Genomic DNA, 20,351 nt, shown 5'->3' on the forward strand with positions numbered 1-20,351 from the left:
ATCTGGTTGGACATCGAGGCCTCTCAAGTAAAATACCCACTTATTAACCTTTTATTCTCAGACAAGAGGAAAATCATTACAGATTACTGTAAAAACCCTATAATACTAAATACAATCAAGGCTTGGAATATAATGCGGCAAAATGAGGGCAATTCACATAAAACATCCCCCTATGCACCGATAGTGGGAGCATGGGGATTCCAACCAGGGTTAACAGATGCTACTTTTAAACTCTGGAGATCCAGGGGTATCTCATGTTTAGGGGATCTATTTAAAGATGGGGTCCTGATGTCTTTCGCACAGCTGCGTCAGAAATTCGGATTACCCAATGGAGACCTCTTTTGATATTTCCAAATTCGAGATTATATACAGAAGAAGACTACGTTATTAGATAATCTTTATAAATCCGATAGAGAATGTAGTGTCCTACGACCAGTGGGGGTATCTTCCGTCAGTACTATTTATCATTTACTACATGATGAAGTATTGGGAGATATGGATAATCTGCTTAAAACATGGGATCAGGATCTGGGACTAGAAATCTCCACAGAAACGTGGAATGATATTTGGGAAAATGCTAGAAGAATTACTATTTGTAACAGAACCCAGGCTATCCAGCTGAAGATACTTCATAGGGCCCATATAGCACTGGTTCGATTGGCAAAATTTAAGGCAGGAGCATCTCCAATGTGTCCTAAATGCAAAATAGAGGTGGGCACTCTTGTACATTGCTTATGGACCTGTCATAAGATCCGTAGATATTGGACTAAAGTAGCAAGTACCCTGACAGAAATTTTAGGAACGGAAATTAAAGTGGACCCTGTATCTCTCCTCTTGGGCTTTTCGAACTTTCCCTCCCTGGACACGTACGGGAAGAGACTATTTTCTATTCTTTCTTTCTGTGCAAGGAAAAATATTTTGGTGAACTGGGTGGCGGAGGGCCCCCCTGGACTTTCAGATTGGCACAGACTAATTATGGAATGTATTCCCCTTGACTTCCTTACAAATATGGTGCACCGAAAGACTGAATTATTTTATAAAATATGGCAGCCCTTTTTGAATTACATAAATACAGATATTTCGGCTATCCTAACAAGGGCTTTTATTTAATTGAGATTACAAACCTGGCTGATCCGGGGCCCCTCGGGAGAGGAATCCCGCATGAATACGGGTTTTATTACATCTGATGCTAACACATTCCGAGCATGTAAGAGACTTAAATATACACTCTGGTTAGTTGTAGGTTAGATTAGTAGATAGTTGAGTTTTGTTTGTTTTTTTTTCTTTTTTTCGTTTTTTTTGTTTGTTAAATTTTGGCTATTGTATATTTGAGCTAATTGTATATCAATGTTTATATCTGAGAGTTTGTTTATTTTTGTAAACTTGTAAAAATGTTAAATTTCTAATAAAAATATCTTTTAAAAAAAAAATGTTGCCACTGAGTCTTTAAACAGCCTCCTGGAAGAGCACATGAGTCTTGGATTACTCCAGCATTTCCTCAGTACCACATGGAATATGAGCCTCAATTTGTGTTCAGTTTCCTGGATGGGGACTTCAACCCCAAAGTGACTTGTTGGGGAAGAGCTATGGCTAACCTTAAAGTAACTTAACTTTATTTAAAAACTTTTGAGTAAAGCAGTCTTTGACAAAATCAGCTCAAGACCATAAAACTAAGTAAAGGTTTTGAAGACAAGTAAATCTGAACTAAAATCAAGGGTAATCAAAAGATTAAGTTAAATATTTAATTTATATCTGAGGTATTGGGAGAAATATAATTAAACATCAATAGCCAAGTTTTGTCTGTCACCACCTTAAAATGGGCACTAAAAAATTACAATGGGGTATCTTGCAGCACAACAGATAACATCCCTGTCTCAGAGCCGGAAGTACAGAGGTTAAACTCCATACCAGCTTTTGGTGCTCCTGGATAACGCATTCATGATCAGCCAAACCAAACCAAGTGGGCAGCACGGTGGCACAGTGGTTAGCACTGCTGCCTCCCAGCGCCAGAGACCCTGTTTCAATTCCCGCCTCAGGCGACTGACTGTGTGGAGTTTGCACATTCTCCCAGTGTCTGCGTGGGTTCCTCCGGGTGCGCCGGTTTCCTCCCATAGTCCAAAAATGTGCAGGTTAGATGAATTGGCCATGCTAAATTGCCCATAGTGTTAGGTGAAGGGGTAAATGTAGGGGAATAGTTCTGGGTGGGTTGCGCTTTGGCGGGTCGGTGTGGACTTGTTGGGCCGAAGGGCCTGTTTCCACACTAAGTAATCTAATCTAAAAAAAAAGTCATCAACCCCCAAATCCTACTACTGCTATTGGCCAGTGGGAGAGAGCAGGTGAGACAGCTACCTGCTCTCCCATGCTTGATGAGAAGCATACACTCAAGCTGCATACAGCTTCTGACTTCAGGCTGTGACGTGGTCCAGGAAATATGAAAAAGGCAAACACAAACCAAAGGCAGTGCTTTGTCAGCCTCATGGATCACCAGAAGAGGTGATCCAAGGGATCTTGTACATTTGGAATGAAAACTGGAAGAAAATCATTTCCACTGACTCTCCCTTTGACTTTGGAAGGCAGCCAAAATAAAGAATATTTGAAATGCATAGTATTTTCATTTTACAAGAATCCTACTCGTGTATATTAGATACTATAATTCTGCATATTTCCCATGCTTCCCTCATCATCTGAGCAGCAATGATAAGCACTTTAATCTCACTAAATCTAATCTCCCTAATGAACCAAATAAGATATTCTAGTAAAGCATAGTCAATTAAAAAAACTCAAACTAAACTCAACTGCAATTCTTGAAATTGAGCATTCCACCCTATCCCTGTAACTCTGCATTTTCCATGGCTAATCCACTTAACCTGCGCATTCTTGGACTGAGAGAAACCCAGAGCACCTGGAGGAAACCCACACAGACATGGGGAGAATGTGCAAACTCCTTACAGTCACCTGAGGGTGGTGCTGTGAGGCAGCACTGTAAGAGCTGTACACAGTCTTGATTAATGGATTCATTGAAAATTTAATTAAATTTTCTTTAGAGTAGATTAATGAACAATAAAGAAAAATATTTGGCAAATATTTTGGCCGTATTTACATGCAAACACACACGTAACTGCATTAATTAACTGACTCATGACAAAAGACTATCTGCTTACCTTGAATTTCCCATCCGGTGAAAAAATGCTCACCCACTTGTTATCATAATCAGCAATGATAATGTCCCCACTTGGGTGTACAGCTACTCCCGTTGGACGCTGCAGCTGCCCAGGAGAGCGGCCACGAACACCAAACCGGTTTTTAAATTGTCCGTCATTTGAGAAAATCTAGAACACAAGTTTAATAAGTCTTGTACAATGTTGAAGTGATGAATCAAATATTTTATAATTTCTAATAAAGCAACATCTATATTTGGTTATACTTTGAAACACAGAGATCACAGTCAGTCAGTCAGTCGGACCTCATGAAGCACCCACAATGATAGTCTGTACCATTCCATAAGGAAAACCCAAAGGAGTGGTGCATTTATAATTTCCCAAAGAATGGCAATCTCAGCCGGATTACTGTTCTACTTCTGCATTTGTGCTGAACAAAGAGCATCGTCTGTATCTCTGACAGGAGGCTCTGGTAAGGTTAATTTCATAAATGCATAGTCGTACTTCCATTCTGACAGGTCTCTTGTAGCGTAGAGCACCCCTTTTTCATAGCAGTCAGTTGCCACATTCTGTGATTTGAACAATCCAGTATCATAAAGAGTCACAGCTTGAATGAAAGGCAAGTATGTGTGAGAATAGGGTACCGGGAGAGTAAGTTGTCAGGTAAGTGAAGTGCCAGGATGCAAAGTGGTAAACACTCCATTGAAGTGGAGTCTTCACCGTAGGTCAGGATGGTGGGAAATGGTTGGTCTGGAGTGGAATGGGGGGTGTGCTCTGACAGCAGGAGTCTCCAGTGGAAGGGGGAGCTGAGGGGAAGTCTCAAGCAAAACGGGGATTGAGTGTCAGGTAGTGTCAGGATAGGGTCTGGATGTGAGCAGTCTGGGGAAGAATGTGACGTAATTTTACTGGAATAGCTATTCAGATGATTAAATACTAGTCCAACTAGCTTTTCCTAACTGCAGAACAGCCCTCTTAATTCGCCGATATAAATTGATACTGTCAGAGGGTTCCAAATATGGAGGGAATCACACCGTGGAATATTCAATACTCAAGCTTGCAAAATGGCAGCCAAACTGCTCAGACCATTTCTGACACACTGCACTATGTTTGTAAGGACTTTAGCACAGGAGTTCAATGCATGCACCAGAAACACAGTGGGCATAGAATGTGATGCCAAATAGTATCCAATGTCGATTTCATGCCCAGACTGCCATGTTGAACCATACAGATTGTGTTTGTGCCACTTCAAACATTTCCAGTTGGATAGGCATACAAAGATCAGCCCCTAACACACTGCACCTCCCTGTCCCCCTCCCCCAACCTGCTTCACCATGATTGTTTAAAGACATCACCAATCACACTTTTAGGGGAGATGCTTTTGAGCTTCTTTTGCTACTTCAAGGTGAAACTATTCAGTTCAGTGTTGATGGAGGAGGTTTGAAAAGCGATTGGATTCAGGATTGGTGCTAGATTTTGCCAAGGAGTTCAGAGGAGTTTGAAGACATGTCAGCAGAAAGCCTAGTGTCAGAATTTGCGGGTATAGAATCATAGAATAACTCAGTACAGAATGAGGCAATTTAAGAGTCCCAGTGTCCTTCAGTTTTTCTCAGGGTGGTGATGGAATGAGAGTTTGGAGGGGCTTGGCAGGGAACTTCTCCCAAATCCTTTGCAAACTGCTTTCATGAGGGCACTTCTTTAAAAATTACCTGGCCTTCGATGAGCACCTCATGCAGAAGATGAAGTACCTGTAAGATCCTTCCACACTGGGCTGTTCATGAGTCCAATTCCCTCAAAATATCAACCCTACTTCTCATTGCTTAACCATTTTCCAGCTTTCCATTCTACTTCTGAGTTGATCAATCCCAGCATCCCAAAATAAAATGCACCCCTCAAAAACAAATTCCATAAATAACACAATGTCACAACACAGAATAATATATGGAAAGCTTGATCACTCAGCATTTTGATTCTGCTTTATGCTTTTCCTGAGGGCATCCTTACCTAGTCCAGCACACCTACACAGTGCTATCCCATTGTCTGCAGCATGGCTGATGAAGTGGGGGAATCTGCAAATGGCCTGGCATATATAAGAAGCACTGTAGGAATTCATTAACGCTCCTTCACCAGCAACTTCCAAACCTGCAACATTTGCCATCTAGAAGGACAGGGGCAGTAGATGCATGAATACACTGCTACTTGCAAGTTTTCCACTAAGGCATATACTGCTCTGGAACTATACGGTTGGTCCTTCATTGCCGAGAGAACAAATCCTGGAACTTGCTTCCTAAAAGCCCTGTAAAGGATCTACATCCAGTGGACTGCAGCAGTTCAAGGTGGTGTGAAAGAGAAGAATGTACAGAGCTACAAAATATTCACCTACGACGGGCCATACAGGAGAATGCTATGGAAATCATTTAACAATTCATGAGAAAATATTAAAATAACTAAGTAATGGCCATGCAACAGAGTGGAGTAGGACACACAACACAAGAATGGAAAAGGTTTGCAATATATCTTCACCTGTACACATTGATTGTTACTGTCTGCGATCATGATCTTTCCACTGGTGGATGTTGCCACTCCCTGCAAGTTAGTGAATTCCCCTTTATTTCTTCCCTTAGTACCTGCAAAAACAAGTTAAATGTGCATGTCTTTATTTGGAAAGATAAATGTTGCACTACTTGAATTCATACTAGACCCGGAGTAGGCAAAATTTCTACCAAGATGTTTATGGAAGAAAACCACACAAATCAATCAAGAGAACACTTAGTGACTCTATATCTATCATATCTTAGACTCAGAGATAGCTGTACACTGCTTGGAAAACTCTTTGAAGCAAATCTCACTGCTGACTGTGCAGTGGAAATTTCTATCCACATTTTCTCTTATGGAACGCAGCAATGCTTGCATTAACAAATTCTTTTTGCCTCTTCTCACATGATTATAATTACAATGCTAAGTGTTGGCAGCATAAATACTACAAGATTGCAATTAGTGCCTGGGATGCTTTACATTGATGAAACCTACCATTAACTAACAATGTTGCATCTGTAGGTGATCTAATAAAGACTCTCTTAGTCAAAGAGGGTGGCTGTGGATGCAGAGCCTTAACTTGCCTGCTTAACCTCACAGAACACAAAGATGGCACTGATGTATTTCAAAATTAACTTTCACTTGTAAATATTTCACATTTCATGGGTTTCAATTTAATTCATGTGTGTATCATTGATTAAGTTTGTCTCAACAAATAACAGGCAGCTAAAAGTACAAGCATTCTTTGAAGGTTACGGGGGAGTTAAGGATAGTCCATTTATTGTAAAACAAAATTGTTGTGTTTCTGCATTCAGTCTTTGTCGAATATTAATAACTGTAAGTTTTCTAGAAAAGGGGTCACCATAGGCATAGTTGGGTGAAGAGTGTCATAGAATGATTGTAGACAAGCCAGAGTTGATGTGCAAGACAAATGAGCCTGACATGATAGATGTAAATCACCTTTATATAGTTAAATCAGGTTCTTGCACACCAGTGATTCCTTGAAGGTAAATTTGATGTATAATTGTATAAATCTGCCAGTTTAATGTTCAGCAAACCACAAACCCACTGCTGACTTGATCTCTGTATCTCAACCACCGGTCGAGAAATTAAAATTTCACATCCGATCAAATCACTCTACATGCACATTTCCTGCCCTTGTAAGCTTTAAACTCCCTCCGCCAAAAGACTCAAATCTGTACCTTCACTGTTGGTGGAGACAACAGTCACCTGTAAGAAGAAAGACGTATTTCTTAGCCGAGATCATTGCTGATTCCCAACTGAAACTCTGCAAGGAGGTTTCAGTACAGGAGTAAAGATGCTGCACTTCAATTATATAGAACTTTGGTGAGATCTCAGGTAGTGTTTCAGGTGCAGTTTTGGTCCCCTAATCCAAGGAGGAATATACTTGCCATAAAGGCAGTGCAGGAGAAGGTCACCCAATGAACCTTTGGTTTGTCTTTGGAAGAATAATTGGAGACAATGGGTCTGTATTCTCTCGAGTTTTGAAAAATGAGGTGATTTCACTGAAAGCTTTTATAGGGTGTGTCAAGGTGGATGTAGATGAAACTGAGATGTTTCCCCCGATGGGGAGTGCAAAACCAGGGGACATAACCTCAGAGTAAGAGCAGATCATTTTTAAAAAACTGAGATTAGGAGGAATCTCTTCATTCAGAGGGTCCTAACACTTTGGAATTTTCCATCCCAAAGGGTTTTGGAAGCTCAATCATTGAGAAAGCTGAAGGCAGAAATTGATAGATTTGTGTAAACTAATAGTATCAAACAATATACTGCTGAATTTTATATTTATTTTTGCCAGAATTGTTTTGGAGGGTTTACTGCCACAGGCTGAGTGAGTTTTCCTGTTTTCCTACTGAACTAATCACCTAGCTTGTCCCTCAGCACTCTTATATCCAATTCCATTCCCATGCACAGTTTCAGGAATAACTCACCACTCAGCTCATGACTGCCAAAACATCGGAATTGCTTGCATCCATGCTATCTGTTTTTGCACCCAGCTGGGCATGAGTATTCTGAAGCTGCCCAGCTGATAAAGACAGAGTCTGAACATGAGAAAGGAAATACGGCATAGTGATTCTGGAGGTCCTGGTGGATGGGGTGGTGCAAAGGAGTCTTTCACCCAGAAGACTGGCAGAGGAGACTACCAAATCCTGGCAGCCTGGTCTAAGGTCACCATCCAGGACAGTACCATGTGGAGGAGTGACCAGCAGTGCAGAAAAAAGGCAAATGATCATTTCCACTCTGCCTGGGTAAATGCCACACTCTTCTCTCAGCTAACATTCGCACACTCCATCTCTGCTACCCATCTGCCACTCTCACTATTGCATAAAACACCTTCACACACTCACTCTCCCCATCCCCCACAATCTTCCACACCACTAATCCTGCATACTGTCAGAGCTGCTTCCTCAGTCCTTCAGCACACCCACCTCACCACCCTTCTCGTACGTGCACCAGTGCCAACTGTCCTGCCAGCCACTATCAACTCATCATTGGCCATTTCTGCTCATTAGAGGAGAAAATACACCATACCAGGGCAGAAAGAGGGCGCCAGTATGGGTAGAGGAGTGCCAGGCATCAATGTCCTCACCTGTAGGAGGTCAGAATTCTAGCCCTCAAAAGGAGAAAAAGATTCCTGCAGGAATGTAGAGACATCCACAACCCCCCCCGCAAATGAGTAAGTATCACTTTGTATTCCACTGTAACGGTCACATTAACCTCGTTGTTACACCCCATCATTGCACACCACTTCTAACACCAGCCTTGATGACTTCTCAAGTCTTTGCAGCTTCCACTAGCCTGTCCTTGACCTCTCTGCAGAGGTTGACAGTACTGAGTTCTCAGACCAAGCATGAACAAGGTTCCCCCCTGCAGCCCCTACCAGCCCAGATCCTGACACCTCTGTGGAATCAGGGGAGGGAGAGAGACAGAGACAGAGAGAGAGGCAGAGGCAGAGGCAGAGAGACAGAGAGAGACAGACAGACAGAGAGGCATGTAATCTGGTGAGCACCTCACAGTAACAGCTCCTTGGCTGACTGATGAAGATGGTCAATGGTACTCGGAGGATCTGCTTAACCCCAAGCAGGAGATGATCCTGAGGTTATGCTAATCAGGGACTTCATCCAAATGCACAGGGAGGAACAGGACAAAATGGCATAGAACCTGCAGCTGTGAAGAATTGTACAATTATACCAACTATCTTCGTGGATAGGTTAGTGGATGCCATGGAGAACAAGGCCCAGCACACTCAAAGTCTGCTGGAAAGATGCTCACACCTGTATTCCATCATCCTACCAATGGTCCTACGAAGGAATGACAATTGGGGGGATTGGGAGGTAATGAGGTACCCTGACCCCTGACCCAGTTCAGTGCCCCCCTCCTCGCATGGAGATGAGCTGGTGCCAGGAGGCATCCAGTCAGATATGGAACCACACATAAGCCCTTGGCACTGCAGATGTGGCCAGGTCCTCCACCTCCACCCTGCCTGAGCTTCCCTCCAATCCCTGGAAGTTCAATCCGAAGCGGGTCAATCTTCCATCTGGCAACAAGACTCTTTGGTATGGGGTTGCTAATCGGTTGGTGCACTGTAACCAGTTGTCAAGGTCAGAAGTCATCAGCTTGACGACACCTCCCTATGTGTGAACAGCTGAAGTGTTTATGATAAAGGATAAAAGCTTCTAAACTGCTGAAGGAGCAGCTTCTGTGTCTGTATCTGTCTGCAATAAAAGTGCCCAAAGAAAGCCAATTGTTGTAAGCTGTTACATTTATCCAGTAACTAAGATTTTATCAGAGTGTTCCAATTGCCCTGTGCTTTCTGTGAAAAGAATCTGGAGAAAGAGATCAGAGAAAAGGAAGTCTTGGGAAGCAAACAGAACATCTCATTAATCCTATGGACTGGGTGCACTGTGTTTTCCCAGTGTTTCTTAATCCTCTACCCAAAGTATTGGGTGTGTGTGTTTACAGTTTCGTCTGGTGGAGTAGTGTATTGATAATTCATAGTTTTTTTCTGCCTGTGGCTAGAACTTATTTACTTGTAATAAAAAGGATTAGATTAGATTACATTACAGTGTGGAAACAGGCCCTTCAGCCCAACAAGTCCACACCGACCCACCGAAGCGAAACCCACCCATACCCCTACATTTACCCCTTACCTAACACTACGGACAATTTAGCATGGCCAATTCACCTGACCCTGCACATCTGTGGATGGTGGCAGGAAACCGGAGCACCCGGAGGAAACCCACGCAGACATGGGGAGAACGTGCAAGCTCCACCCAGTCAGTCGCCTGAGGCAGGAATTGAACCCGGGTCTCTGGCGCTGTGAGGCAGCAGTGCCAACCACTGTGCCACCGTGCCGCCCAGGAGTTTCTGTTAAGTATGGAACCTGGTCAGTGTTTACTGTTAGCCTGATTCAATCAGACAAGTACACTGGAGACTGTGAATGCTTTTAGTTAAATCATGATTTGGAGATGCCGGTGTTGGACTGGGGCGTACAAAGGTGATTGTCCGTTTAATATCGCAGGACAATCACCTGATGAAGGAGCGGTGCTCCGAAAGCTAGTGTGGTTCCAATTAAATCTGTTGGATTATAACCTGGTGTTGTGATTTTGTTTAGTTAAATCATTAACTTTCATGGTGACTTCAGGGGTGGTGGGGCTAGAGAATCAGCTCATTTACCCAAGTGTGTTGTAACAAGGAAAACAGTCACGCAGGCAAAAAGGAAAGAGGGGTTGGGAAGGGGGATCTACAGCTTCTAAAAAGGTTGGTTTAATTGAGAGGAATGAAAAGGTGGACATTTTGAATTTCAGAAAATAGAATCAACTCAGTTGAAGGACCCACTGTCAATGTGTGTGAAGATGGTTGGAGTAGGGTGCAGGATGGGAACAATAGGAAGGAAATAGATTAAAAGGTTAAATGTTTGGATAAGGCTATGTTGTATTAGATGATTTTGTAGAAATGGGAGGGAGTTGAGAGAGGAATTGGATGACACTGCGTAGACATTTTGGATTCAAAATTGGAAAGACCAATTCCAATATTATAATCGTTTGTAGCTTATCTTTTCTGATAGAAGAGTAGGACAGCCAGGAAAATAAAACACCTCAGAAATGCAAACTAAATTTTAACATCTACCATAGATACCTGAAATAAAATTATTAAATCAATGGAACAAACTCAGAATCATGCATGCACCACTAGGTGTTCTTGGTTTGCAGAATCAAAAAGTTTTCAAAATTTGTTAAGTTCTGTGCAGCTAAGAATCACCTTTAGGAAGTTTGATCATCATTCCTTACGTCCCAGACAACAAACTAAATCAGGTCACCTGTTTCTGCAGATCACTGGTTTCAGGCAGATGAGGCCTGCATCTGTCACACCTCAGGGTGACATGTTCAGTATATCGCCTGACTGGATAGAAAATAAATTAAGTATAAAAAGAAATCTACATACCAACTCTAAAGATCAAGTCATCTTCAATCGGATTCTCTTTTCTTTTTCCAGTGCTATACATGCTGGCTGGCCGTTTCACAGCCTTTTGTTTTACATGTCCACTACCAGGTGACTTCACACGACGTTTGACTCCATCAGATGTTGGAGACAGATCAGTGGGTTTGACAACCCTCAATTTAAATGGACTTCCTTTAATATGCTGATCGTATAGTCGGAGGGTAAGTGTAAAGTCACCCTCCTTTTGCTCTTTCTGAATGGTATAAAGGAAGTCATAGGTGCCATTTTTATTGTCAAGTATTTCCCCGTCAACAACACTACCATCAGGAGATGCAATTTCAGCACTTAGACACGCATTTCCAGTTTTCACAAGTTCTCCATCTTTATCCTTTGTTGTTATAGTAACAGATGTGGGATGGCCAATCACACATTGTCTCAATCCCTCACCCGTCGCAACAGTCTCATAGGCCACGGCATTTGTGGTGATTATGGTACCTAAATTATGAATGGATTTCTTCAGTCCTTCAGTTTCCACCACAAACTCCAGCTGATCATTTTCTTGGGGCTGTAAAGGAAACTCTTGAACAGCTAATTCGTTCAACCTATCACCCATTTGCTTCTTCACTAAAAGCACTTCCGTTTCGGTCCCGTGGTTTAGAGCTTGTTCCGTGAAGTTGCAACTGCTTCTAATGCTCTCTTGACCTTGCAGTAGTGCATCCAATTGTGCTTGGAGAACCTGCAACAAAAATTTTAAATAGTGATATGTACCTTTGCTTCAGAATGTTATACCAGCAACGAATGTATTAAACATGTGTGAGAGAGGTTGAAACTTTATTGCTGGAACAGCACAGCAGGTCAGGCAGCATCCAGGGAACAGGAGATTCGACGTTTCGGGCACAGGCCCTTCTTCAGGAAGGGCCTGCGTGAGAGAGGGACAGACAGACAGACAGACAGACAGTTACCCCACAAACATGGGACAAGGCAAAATGTCTGGCCTCCATGAACTGCCACTGCAGCTCTAGAGATTATTCTGTATTACGTGATAACTATGTAACTAACAGTTCACCAACTCCTAAAGTACAACCCATTCAACAAGAAGACTCATTTTCTTTGGGCCAGCACTTTATTACCCATCTCCGATTGCCCTTGAGAACATAGAACATAGAAGAATACAGCGCAGTACAGGCCCTTCGGCCCTAGATGTTGCGCCGATCCTAGCCCACTATCCTCCATATGCCTATCCAATGCCCATTTAAATGCCCATAATGAGGGAGAGTCCACCACTGCTACTGGCAGGGCATTCCATGAACTCACAACTCGCTGAGTAAAGAACCTACCCCTAACATCTGTCCTATACCTACCACCCCTTAATTTAAAGCTATGCCCCCTTGTAATAGCTGACTCCATACATGGAAAAAGATTCTCACTGTCGACCCTATCTAAACCCCTAAACATCTTGTACACCTCTATCAAATCACCCCTAAACCTTCTTTTCTCCAATGAAAACAACCCCAAGTGCCTCAGCCTTTCCTCATACAATCTTCCTACCATACCAGGCAACATCTTGGTAAACCTCCTCTGCACCCGTTCCAGTGCCTCCACATCCTTCCTATAGTATGGCGACCAAAACTGCACACAATACTCCAGATGTGGCCGCACCAGAGTCTTATACAACTGCAACATGACCTCAGTACTCCGGAACTCAATTCCTCTACCAATAAAAGCGAGTACGCCATATGCCTTCTTCACCGCACTATTAACCTGGGTGGCAACTTTCAAAGATCTGTGTACATGGACACCAAGATCCCTCTGCTCATCCACACTACCAAGTATCCGACCATTAGCCCAGTACCCCATCTTTTTGTTACTCTTACCAAAGTGAATCACCTCACACTTAGCTACATTGAACTCCATTTGCCACCTTTCTGCCCAGCTCTGCAACTTATTTATATCCCGCTGTAACCTGCCACATCCTTCCTCACTGTCAACAACTCCTCCGACTTTCGTATCATCCGCAAACTTGCTCACCCAACCTTCTAACCCCTCCTCCAGGTCATTTATAAAAATGACAAACAGCAATGGTCCCAAAACAGATCCTTGCGGAACACCGCTAGTGACGGCACTCCAAGATGAACCTTTACCATAACTACTACCCTCTGTCTTCTTCCAGCCAGCCAACTCCTAATCCAAACCTCCAACTCACCCTCAATGCCATACCTCCGTATTTTTTGCAGTAGTCTACCTTATCAAACGCCTTACTAAAATCCATATACACCACATCTACCGCTTTCCCCTCGTCCACCTCCTTAGTCACCTTCTCAAAGAATTCAATAAGGTTTGTGAGGCACGACCTGCCCTTCTCAAAACTATGCTGACTATCCTTGATCACATTATTCCTATCCAAATGTTCATAAATCCTATCCCTTACAATTCTCTCTAAGATTTTGCCCACAACAGAAGTGAGACTCACCGGCCTATAGTTACTAGGGTTATCCCTACTCCCCTTCTTGAACAAGGGAACCACATTTGCTAGCCTCCAATCTTCTGGCACTACTCCTGTAGACAATGAGGACATAAAAATCAAGGCCAATGGCTCTGCAATCTCCTCCCTTGCTTCCCAGAGAATCCTAGGATAAATGCCATCAGGCCCAGGGGACTTATCTATTTTCACCCTTTCCAGAATTTCCAACTTCTCTACATACCTCAAAGCCATCCATTCTACTTAATTGTGACTCAGTATTCACATTGACAACAATGTCCTGTTCCTGATTGAATACTGACGAAAAGTATTCATTCAGTGTCTCCCCAATCTCTTCAGCCTCCACACGCAACTTCCCACTACTATCCTTGACTGGACCTATTCCTACCCTAGTCATTCTTTTATTCCGGACATACCTATAGAACGTCTTAGGGTTTTCCCTAATCCTACCAACTAAGGACCTTTCATGTCCCCTCCTTGCTGCTCTTAACTCTCTCTTCAGGTCCTTCCTGGCTACCTTATAACTCTCAATCGCCCCAATTGAACCTTCACGCCTCATCTGTACATAGGCCACCCTCTTCCATTTAACAAGGGATTCCAATTCCTTATTAAACCACGGCTCCCTCACACGACCCTTTCCTCCCTGCCTGACGGGTACATAGTTATCAATGACACTCAATAGTTGCTCCTTGAACAAGCTCCACATATCATTAACGCCCTTACCTTGAAGCCTACTTTTCCAAGCCACACATCCTAAGTCATGCCTCACCGCATCATAATTTCCCTGCCCCCAGCTATAACTCTTGCCCTGTAGTGCACACTTATCCCTCTCCATCACTAGAGTAAAAGTCACCGAATTGTGGTCACTGTCCCCAAAGTGCTCACCTACCTCTAATTCTAACACCTGGCCTGGTTCATTACCCAGAACCAAATCCAGTATGGTCTCACCTCTTGTTGGCCTATCTACATATTGTGTCAGGAAACCCTCCTGCACACATTGGACAAACACTGACCCATCTAACGAACTTGAGCTATAGCTTTCCCAATCAATATCAGGAAACTTAAAGTCCCCCATAACAACCACCCTATTACTTTCACTCTTCTCTCGAATCATCCTCGCAATCCTTTCTTCTACGTTTCTAGGACTATTAGGAGGTCTGTAAAAAACTCCTAACAGGGTGAGCTCACCTTTCCTATTCCTAACCTCAGCCCAAACTACCTCAGATGGCGAGTCTTCATCCATCGTCCTTTCCACAGCTGTAATACTATCTTTGACAAGCAATGCCACACCTCCCCCTCTTTTACCCCCACCTCTGACCCTACTAAAACATTTAAACCCTGGGACCTGCAACAGCCAATCCTGTCCCTGTTCTACCCATGTCTCCGTAATAGCCACAACATCGAAGTCCCAGGTACCAACCCACGCTGCAAGTTCACCTACCTTATTTCGTATACTTCTTGCATTGAAGTATACACACTTCAAGCCACTTTCCTGTTTACAGGCACCCTCCTTTGAAATTGATGCCATGTTCCTAACCTCCCTACACTCCAGGTCCTGCACCCTAAAGCTACAGTCTGGGTTCCCATGCCCCTGCAGAGTTAGTTTAAACCCCCCCCCAAGAAGGTGGGGGTGAGCTGCCTTCTTGAACCGCTGCAATCCATGTGCTATAGGTAGACCCACAATGCCCTTAGGAAGCGAATTCCAGGATTTTGACCCAGCAACAATGTAGGAACGGCGATATATTTCCAAGTCAGAATGATGAGTGGCTCGGAGGGAACTTGCAGGTGGGTGTATTCCCATTTATCGGCTGTCCTTGTCTTTCTAGATGGAAGTGGTCCTGGGTTTGGAAATGTATTCTGTAGGAATCTTTGGTGAATTTTTGCCCTGCATCTTGTAGATAGTACACACTGCTGTTACTGTGCGTCAGAGGTGGAGGGAGTGGATGTTTCTGGATTGGTACCAGTCAAGTGGGCTGCTTTGTCCTGGATGGTATCATGTTTCTTGAGTGTAGTTTAAACTGCACTCATCCAGGCAAATGGGGATATTCCATCACACTCCTGACTTGTGCCTTGTAGATGATGGACAGGCTTTGGGGAGTCTGGAGGAGAGTTATTCACCACAGTATTTTGAGCCTATGAACTGCTCTTGTAGCTACTGTGTTTACATGGTGAGTCCAGTTGAATTTCTGGTCAATGGTAACCCCCAGGATGTTGATAGTGGGAGATGATGGTAATACCATTGAAAATCAAGGGGCCTTGTTGGATTGTCTCTTATTAAAGAGATCTGACAAGGCAATATAACTCAAAAGATTATACATAAATCAGGGTTTGCTAACTACTAAAGGGTTTGGGGCATCAGCACATTAACACATTTCATGAAAAGCGGCCATCTTCCATGAAGGCAAAATCATAAATAATGGAGAAATTCTTCATTCTTTTTGAAAGTATAGTCTTGACTTCTGCCTCAAACTAGTTATAACCTATTCAATTATGATGCCTGAGTCATTAGTAGTATGGAATTTGAATATGTTATTCATACTCTTAATGGTAAGATTCCCACTTTCTGGTGGAGTCACCAGTTGAAGGATACAGGTTACTGGATCTATCCAAGTGAAATAATTCTATCAGAGGCCAGAGCTCAATTCTTGTTAATGAATTCTATGAAGATTTTCTTTATAACACAGCAACGTTTCCCACTTTGCACGTGGGTGGTCATACAGCAATCTGAAATGTATTATACACCATGAGCTCATTGAAGATTAGATTAGATTACTTACAGTGCGGAAACAGGCCCTTCGGCCCAACAAGTCCACACCGACCCTCGAAGAGCAACCCATCCATACCTATTCCCCTATATTTACCCCATCACCTAACATGGCCAATTCATCTAACCTGCACATTTTTTGGACTGTGGGAGGAAACCGGAGCACCCGGAGGAAACCCACGCAGACACGGGGAGAATGTGCAAACTCCATATAGACAGTTGCCTGAGGCGGGAATTGAACCCGGGTCTCTGGCGCTGTGAGGCAGCAGTACTAACTATTGTGCCACCGTGCCGCCCACTTGGGATGAAGATTAAACATGATTAACTAGACAGAGAATGGGAAAAAATGCAGCAGTGATTGAAATAAAGCAAGCTGAAGAGTGAAGGGGTATGACTGGGGGAGCACTGACTGCAGGACAGAGGGAATCTGTCATCAGAGGAACAGTGATTTGGAGTGGGGCACAGGAGTAGGTGGGTCAAGGGGACAGCAGCGCCCGGGAGAAAGGTGGTAAACAAGGTAGAGGACAAAGTCCCACAGTCCTCAAAGCTCGAGCTTCAGAGACGAGAGATCACTCAACTACTCAGCCAAGGGCTGTGGGAGAGGAGGAAACAGAGAATTCCCCAGTCGGTTGGTCAGTCTGTGATGGGAGGGTCTGAAGTGGAAAGTTTAGGGCTTGCAGAGAGTTTGCTTGCTTGCCCTGAATTAAAGCAAAACTGCAATGTGTCACTTCTTTCAACAGATCTCAGTGGCCTAGAAAAGCCCAAGACAACTAAACGTTCATTGGGATTGGCCCATCAAGGCCAGATAAACAAACCGAGCCTTGGCTGAAAGGGATTGCCTCTCAGTGCGCATTGAATCGGTTTGTGAGAAAGCACTAATGATTCAGATTGAGTGATTAAATTGTTGATCAGTGAGTATAAATTATTGGATTGATGGTAAAAGATCAATAGGTCAATCCTTTTCCTTTTAAAAAGATCATAAAATAGATTACAGCACCAGCTCTCAAGTTATTATAACATCACATGTTTTCCTCAAGTGCAAAATTGATGGCAGGGAAGTAAATTAGTCATACAAGAAAGCAACTTTGATTGGCATAGCTCATAGTTCACTGCCTGACTCTGTTGATATTAGTTCCAATCCAAGCAGTCTGTATAGTGTTTTTTGATTTCATTTGGTTATATGAAGTACACAGTTCAGTTAAAGTATTTGCAATTCAAACTATAGTGAATATTAGGCTAGAACGTATGACCTTGGATGAGGCAAGAGGGTTAAAATATTGGCATAACAGTAAAACGGTGCCTCACAAATCATTTAAATTGACATTCAATTTCTTTTTAGCTCTCAGAGTTTTTAATTAAGGTGAGGAACCTCATCTTCCTTGAATACATTTTTTCATACTGATGCATCTCCATTTTGTGTGGAAACTAATCAAATGAAATTGAATTTTATTTTTGTTTAGCCTGCAACAGAAAAGTTGTCTTTTCCAAAATAAGTCAACTCTTGCTTCCAATGAAAGCTGAAGTTAAAAATCTGAGCTCCAGCAAACATCTGTGTCAGATTTAATTCCCAATCTACCAAGTTTGCTGATCTCAGCAAGTTTGATGGCACTGTGTCAGTTCTGATTTTGGGAAGCTAGCCAGTCTTTGCTGGAGATGCACACCTTGGACAAGAACTAGTTTAAGCTCATGTGGAGATGCCGGTGTTGGACTGGGGTGTACAAAGTTAAAAATCACACAACACCAGGTTATAGTCCAACAGGTTTAATTGGAAGCACACTAGCTTTTGGAGCGACTACCACCTGATGAAGGAGCATCGCTCCGAAAGCTAGTGTGCCTCCAATTAAACCTGTTGGACTATAACCTGGTGTTGTGTAATTTTTAAGTTTAAGCTCAGTTGTGATTCTCTGTAAAGCCTGTTGTTATTCACTTGGTAGGGTCATGAGCAGAACTCAAGATTGATGCTTTAGAAACCACAGGGTAAAAACAAGGACTGCAGATGCTGGAAACCAGAGTCTAGATTAGAGTGGTGCTGGAAAAGCACAGCAGGTCAGGCAACATCCGAGGAGCAGGAAAATCAATGCTTTGGGTAAACACCCTTCATCAGGAATAGAGGCAGGGTGCCTGCAGAGTGGAGAGATAAATGAGAGAGGGTGGGGGTGGGGATAAAGTAGCATAGAGTACAATAGATGAATGGGGGTGGGGATGGAGGTGATAGGTCAGAGAGGAGGGTGGAGTGGATAGGTGGGAAGAGAGATAGGCAGGTAAGACAGGTCATGGGGACAGGGCTGAGCTGGAAGGTTGGAACTGAGGTAAGGTGGGAGGGGAAATGAGGAAACTGGTGAAGTCCACATTGATGCCCTGAGGTTGGAGTGTTCTGAGGTGGAAGATGAGGTGTTCCTCCTCCAGGCATTGGGTGGTGAGGGAGCAGCGGTGGAGGAGGTCCAGGACCTCCATGTCCTCGGCAGAGTGGGAGGGGGAGTTGAAATGTTGGGCCACAGGGCGGTGTGGTTGATTGGTTCTGGAGATGTTCCCTAAAGTGCTCTGCTAGGTGGCGTCCAGTCTCCCCAATGTAGAGGAGACCGCATCGGGAGCAACGGATACAATAAATGATATTGGTGGATATGCAGGTGAAACTTTGATGGATGTGGAAGGCTCCTTTGGGGCCTTGGATGGAGGTGAGGGAGGAGGTGTGGGTGCAGGTTTAGCAATTCTTGCGGTGGCAGGGGAGGATGAGTTGTTGGGGGTGGAGTGGACCTGACCAGGTAGTCATGGAGGGAACGGTCTTTGCGGAAGGCAGAAAGGGGTGGGGAAGGAGATATATCCCTGGTGATGGGGTCCGTTTGGAGGTGGCGGAAATGTCATCGGATGATATTGTTTATGCGAAGGTTGGTGGGGTGGAAGGTGAGCACCAGGGGTGTTCTGTCCTTGTTACGGTTGGAGGGGTGGGGTTTGAGGGTGGAGGTGCGGGATGTGGACGAGATGCGTTGGAGGGCATCTTTAACCACGTGGGAAGGGAAATTGCAGTCTCTAAAGAAGGAGGCCATCTGGTGTGTTCTGTGGTGGAACTGGTCCTCCTGGGAGCAGATACGGCAGAGGCGGATGAATTGGGAATATGGGATGTCATTTTTGCAGGAGGTAAGGTGGGAAGAGGTATAATCCAGGTAGCTGTGGGAATCGGTGGGTTTGTAAAAAGTGTCAGTGTCAAGTCAGTCATCATTAATGGAGATGGAGAGTCCAGGAAGGGGAGGGAGGTGTCAGAGATGGTCCAGGTGAATTTAAGGTCAGGGTGGAATGTGTTGGTGAAGTTGATGAATTGCTCAACCTCCTTCCGGGAGCAGGAGGTGGTGCGCATAAACCACATCATCCCCTGACATTTCCGCCACCTCCAAATGGACCCCACCACCAGAGATATATTACCCTCCCCACCCATTTCCACCTTCTGCAAAGACCGTTCCCTCCGTGACTACCTGGTCAGATCCATGCCCCCCTACAACCCACCCTCTCCTCCTGGCACCCTCCCCTACCACCGCAAGAATTGCAAAACCTGCGCCCACACCTCCTCCCTCTCCTCCATCCAAGGCCCCAAAGGAGCCTTCCACATCCATCAAAGTTTTACCTGCACATCCACCAATATCATTTATTGTATCCGTTGCTCCCGATGCGGTCTCCTCTACACTGGGGAGACTGGACGCCTCCTAGCAGAGCGCTTTAGGGAACATCTCTGGGACACCCGCACCAATCAACCACACCGCCCTGTGGCCCAACACCTCAACTCCCCCTCCCACTCTGCCGAGGACATACAGGTCCTGGGCCTCCTCCACCACCGCTCCCTCACCACCCGACACTTGGAGGAAGAACACCTCATCTTCCACCTCGGAACACTTCAACTGCAGGGCATCAATGTGGATTTCACCAGTTTTCTCATTTCTCCTCCCCCCCACCTTACCTTAGTTCC

The 20,351-nt window shown here is 44.1% G+C and overlaps 1 protein-coding gene across 8 annotated transcripts in view; it reads right to left on the reverse strand.

The window, feature by feature from the left end:
- The window catches only part of trim2a (tripartite motif containing 2a), a 170,728-nt gene that overhangs the window by 14,983 nt on the left and 135,394 nt on the right, over positions 1-20,351 (reverse strand). For all 8 annotated transcript variants that reach the window (XM_043700083.2, XM_043700064.2, XM_043700072.2 and 5 more), the window contains exons 6-8: positions 11,157-11,889; positions 5,679-5,782; positions 3,162-3,329 (exon numbers count right to left, since the gene is read on the reverse strand). In XM_043700083.2, the coding sequence (XP_043556018.2) occupies positions 3,162-3,329; positions 5,679-5,782; positions 11,157-11,889 (1,005 nt within the window). The remainder of the gene's footprint in view (positions 1-3,161; positions 3,330-5,678; positions 5,783-11,156; positions 11,890-20,351) is intronic.

The sequence above is a fragment of the Chiloscyllium plagiosum genome, unplaced genomic scaffold (assembly GCF_037043375.1).
Source record: "Chiloscyllium plagiosum isolate Xiang-an unplaced genomic scaffold, Cpla_swu_hap1 HiC_scaffold_1, whole genome shotgun sequence".
In the NCBI taxonomy this organism is placed as follows: domain Eukaryota; kingdom Metazoa; phylum Chordata; class Chondrichthyes; order Orectolobiformes; family Hemiscylliidae; genus Chiloscyllium; species Chiloscyllium plagiosum.